The sequence below is a fragment of the Wasmannia auropunctata genome, unplaced genomic scaffold (assembly GCF_000956235.1).
Source record: "Wasmannia auropunctata unplaced genomic scaffold, wasmannia.A_1.0 LD334329.1, whole genome shotgun sequence".
NCBI lineage: Eukaryota > Metazoa > Arthropoda > Insecta > Hymenoptera > Formicidae > Wasmannia > Wasmannia auropunctata.
This window is the reverse complement of record NW_012028561.1, coordinates 9628-14736: the sequence shown is the minus strand read 5'-3', so window position 1 is coordinate 14736 and position 5109 is coordinate 9628. Positions and strand designations below refer to the sequence as shown.

General features: G+C 29.6%; 1 protein-coding gene across 9 annotated transcripts in view; it reads right to left on the bottom strand.

The window, feature by feature from the left end:
* Positions 1-4660, bottom strand: part of LOC105458763 — an 8364-nt gene extending 3704 nt beyond the window's left edge. The window contains exons 1-8 of one of the 9 annotated variants that reach the window (XM_011704287.1): positions 4573-4660; positions 4292-4426; positions 4094-4213; positions 3939-4001; positions 2943-3011; positions 2678-2761; positions 2473-2553; positions 1846-1914 (exon numbers count right to left, since the gene is read on the bottom strand). In XM_011704287.1, the coding sequence (XP_011702589.1) occupies positions 1846-1914; positions 2473-2553; positions 2678-2761; positions 2943-3011; positions 3939-4001; positions 4094-4213; positions 4292-4367 (562 nt within the window). In that variant the 5' untranslated portion in view covers positions 4368-4426; positions 4573-4660. The other 8 variants (XM_011704286.1, XM_011704288.1, XM_011704289.1 and 5 more) reach the window with 8 other exon arrangements.
* Between the last annotated feature and the right edge of the window lie 449 nt (positions 4661-5109).

The window sequence follows — 5109 nt, the reverse complement described above, 5'->3', positions numbered from 1 at the left end:
CTTACTTTTTCATAAATTTTATTTAAAAAATAAACATACGGAAAAATAAATTTAATCGGCAATAAATTTTCAAAATAATTTCTTGTTATCTTCCTATATGCAAAATACGAACTTATTTGCAGGATGCAATCTGTGTAATGTGGTCTTTATCGTCCGATGTTACAAGTAACTTTAGAAAATTGGTCACGCGGAAATAAATGTTCATGTGAGATAATTGTTCTTTTCTTCGAGTAAAAGAACGGAAAAACCAGTGATATCTAGAAGTAGACGCTCGAAAGCGACACACTTGCCTAATTTTCCGTCCCGTACACCCATCGACCTCTTGTTGCAAAAGAATTTCCGTGTTTGCGTATTCAGCCCCATACGTTGACTGATCGATGTCGGAATTTGGTTTACATGCAGGAATAAATGTGTCTCGTCTTGCAACGGATATAGAGTTAGTCTTCGAAACGGTCGCTCAGAAATTTATCGGAACTGTATTTTTCTCGGTACATTGATTATTCAAAGATGAGGTAAAGATGATTAGAACAAATGTAAAAAAGAAAATGTAAAATTAGAAAATAATGATTTCCTCAAGAAAATTTCTCTGGCGTCGACGCCGGAGAGACAAGCGAATTAGATCCAGCATTCAATGTGTTAAACACATATGGTTAGTGATTACATAGCATACACTTTGACAAACACACTTTCTACAAAGTAAAAGAGTAAATTCAAACCGTCGCTTTATTTAGTGTATTATTTATAAAACAATGAACAATTTATTCCTTATATATTATATATATATATATATATATATATATATATATATATATCAGCAATATTATTAATATATCAAAGATACAAGAGAAAATTAAAAATATAAATGAACCAATTGTTATGAGAGTATACATACTATTATCAAAAGGGCATTATTTTATCGAAAGCTTTTGACTATAATTATTTCTAACAAATCCATTAAGTTATAGAAGAAATTTATTGAAATCAAGATATAAAATTAATACTTTATTAATTTTATCTTTACTTGGAATTCCTAACATTTCTCACCACTTATGAAAATAAATCATATTAGATCAACTACTAATTAATGACAATTTTTTAAACAAAAAACTATTCATAAAAGATATTTCTTATTGATTATGTATATTAAAAGGATGCTGAATACCGACCGACATTTGCATTCTAATGGATAACTCCAAAACGACTAAACGGATTCAAAAACGCTTTTACAGGATTAAAATAAACATAAAATGTAAGCGCGCTAGCCATAAATTTGTAGTAAAAAAGAAAAAAATATTAAAAAATTACCTATCATAGGGTGCGGTCCACTTGACGCTACAAATGCTTCGAAGCACTTGATTGACCAATCAGAAGAAAAAATGTTTACTAATTGAGCAATCAAAAAATGCTCCAAAGGATTTGCAGCATCAAATGGACCGTAGCCATAACCTGTCACCTGACGTAAACATTTCATTGGTACAAAAGTTCTGTAGTTTATATGTACAAAATAATTAATAAGCTTGCGTGCATCGGATTACTTGCACGAATAAGACCTTTTGAGCTACGATTGGAAGCGTAGAAAAACAAATATCCATTAAAGTAAGGTAAAGACAGCAAAAATTGCGTCTGGCAGTAAGTGCCGGATTTTCCAAGAGATAGCGTTTCAATAAGTTAGATAAGGACATTGCACGTGTTTGAATAAGACAAGAGATATTGTAAGAAGTTAGAGAAGAAATTAAGAGATGCCTGTTTTCGATCTTGTGCAAATCTTGATCAAATTTTAGTTGATAAAACAGAACTTCAGCATCCTCTTAATATAATATTCATGTAACAAATTATTTAAATTACCAAAATCAAGTTTTTCATCTGATATCTCAAAAGACATAACCAGGTCTCCAGTATTAGATAAAGTACTCTCTAAAAAAAGAATTGATTACATTGCTGCTAATATTTATTATATTTAAAAAATATATATATGCATAAGATGTCTGATACTCAATGATACAGCGCTCGTGGGCAGGTAGTATGGACCAAACTGAACAAAAAGTCCTCTACCGTTTTGCGATCTTCGCAATAGTTTTCGAAATATTAATATATAAAGCTCGTTGAATCTGAACGCGCGGCGAGATATATGCTCGCCGCCGCGAACCGCGAGCACCTCTCCCGCGCGCTTAGTGAGCGACGCAGTGATGGGGGTAATTGATTTAACGCCACTACCCGATCGCATAGCGCACGGCGCAGAGTGGCGGTAATTGCATGCTTATCAATGCCACGGCTCACCTCCTCCGCACGCTGCCCATCCAAAATGGTAGAAGACTTTTTTGTTCAGTTCGGTCCACACTACCTGTCCACGAGCGCTGTACCATTGAATACCAGACACCTTGTATATATTATTTAACAAATATATTTGTTACGCAAACAAATTATTTGGCATATATCTTAGATTACTTAAATAAGAATTAAATTATACTTTACCATCTTGATCATCTATTTCTGCCATTGGAGTATTTAAAGACCCTTTCCAAACTTCGCTTACAGGAAAACTAATATTTAAATCTGAAGAATAAATCAAATTTGTGAAAAAATTTATAATAAAAAATTTGGATAATATTAATTAAACAAACTAACTGAAAAATTTTGATTCTGTAATCTAGATATAACTATAAATGGATTTCTTTACTTGGTTCATTAACTATTTTCTGTTGACTTGAAGTTTCCAAAGATTCTTCCAAAGGTATACTTGTTGAATTAATACTGTCATTATCTAAAATAAAAATAAAGTATTTGAATATGTAGAATTATTTCATATTATGCAAATATAAAATATTTTAAGTTATGTTATTTGTATTATTACAATTCATATTACAAAAAAACTATTCATAAAAGACATTTCTCATTGATTTTGTATATTAATATAATATTTATATAACAATTGTTTAAATTACCAAAATCAAGTTTTTCATCTGATATCTCGAAAGACATAACCAAGTCTCCAGTATTAGACAAAGTACTCTCTAAAAAAAGAATTGATTACATTGCTGCATATATACTTATAAACATGCATATATATAATTATTTAATTAGAAATATATTTGTTACACAGACATAAATTATTTGACACATATCTTAGATTACTTAAATAACAATTAAATTATACTTTATCATCTTGATCATTTATTTCTGCCATTGGAATATTTAAAGACTCTTCCCAAACTTTGCTTATAAACTAATATTAAAATCTGAAGAATAAATCAAACTTGTGAAAATTCATTCAATAAATTTGCTTGCAAATTAAATATTTGATAATATTAGCACAGAGAATGAAAAAAGAACTAATTGTCAGTTATATGTCACTAATTCTGAGTTCATTTTCAGATGCAAAAAGAATTCTTTTTCTAAAAGGGATTCTTTTTGCACCTGAAAATGAATTCAGAATTGATGACAAAACTGAATATACTAATAAATTCTTTTCTCTGTGTCTGGGAATTAAATAAACTAATTGAAAAATTATGATTCTGTAATCTAGATACAAATAAATAGATTTCTTTACTTGGTTTATTAATCATTTCCTGTTAACTTGAAGTTTCCAAAAATTCTTCCAATATACTTGTTAAATTAATACTGTCATTATTTAAAACAAAAATAAAGTATTTGAATATATATTTGAATATATAGAATTATTTCATATTATGCAAATATAAAATATTTAAATAAGTTATGTTGGTATTATCAGCTATTTTGTCATTCAGTGATTCAAAAGATATATCACAAATAGTAGTTTTAGATATACTTAGTTGAATGTCTAAAAGAAAAATTATATAATTATTACAAATGGATAACCAATAACTGAATTAACTTTTATGAAAATTTAAAAGTAAACTTCCCAATGTTCATGAAAAAAGAATTGATTTATATAATTCATATAATTAATTAAGTATTACCTTGCTGACTACTTCTTTCTTCTTTAAATTCATTTAAAATGTCACTTTTTATCAAATTATTATCTATAAAATTAAATATGTTTTTAAAAAAGATATAAAAGTGAGATATACATATACATATATACAAATATATAAAGTAAATAAAAAATATTTACCATTATTACTACTTTTGATAGAACTTGAAGTAGCATTTGTAAAATCTATTCGTTTTAAATATATTTTTGGTAAATCATTCATCAGATTTCTTGCAATTTCCTTGAGATGCGTATACTTGTCTTAAAGTGATAATTATAAATTAACTATAATTATTGTAAACAAATAAACAAATATAAAATTGAAATTCTATACTTTACTGCTACATATTATCCATCCTTTAGTTTTCCTTTTTGTTATCTTGTAGGTATTTTTTTTCTTGTTTAAAAAATACATTGTTATAATTGTTATATTCCTTTCAACTTCATTAACTTGTTGTAACTGTAAGTTGTAACCTATTGTAATTCGTAACAATATTTAATTAATCTATACTTAAAAGTGCAAACTATAATTCAATACTTTATTTAATGGTTATTCATATTATAGAGAATCTAAAAAAAATCACAAAAAAAGCAAACATTTATAATGTATTTTTTATTACCTACGTACTTCTTAAAAATGTAAAATCACAGACCACCTGAACCAGAGAGAATCCTAAGAGCGGTCATGCCCGCGATTTAGCTGTGATGGCGACTGAGCTGGTTTCAGCGCCTCTGGAAAGTGGACATTGAACTACCAACTAGAGAGACCAATAAGAAGCACGCTTTCCGTCCAACGCGTGCTTCTCATTCAGCTCAATCGCCATCGCAGCTAAATCGCGGGCATGACCGCTCTCAGGATCCTCTCGCCCTGAACTATAATAATACTGAAAGGCGATAGCCGAAAGGGCCTTTGAGTATATAATACATGGAGGTGGAATGCTGTTCTCTATAGGCCGCAAGTGTGCAGAGTGGCAAGGAATGCGAGAGAGAAAGATATACGAGTGATACCCGTGATACTTCGTCCTCTCTATCTGTCGAATGTCGACACATGCGCAGAGAGGACGATTATTACTAGTCTACCTTTCTCTCTCGCACACATCTTGGACACAGTTTTCGAGCCAACATTCCCCCTCCATGTCTATACGGATACTCAAAGC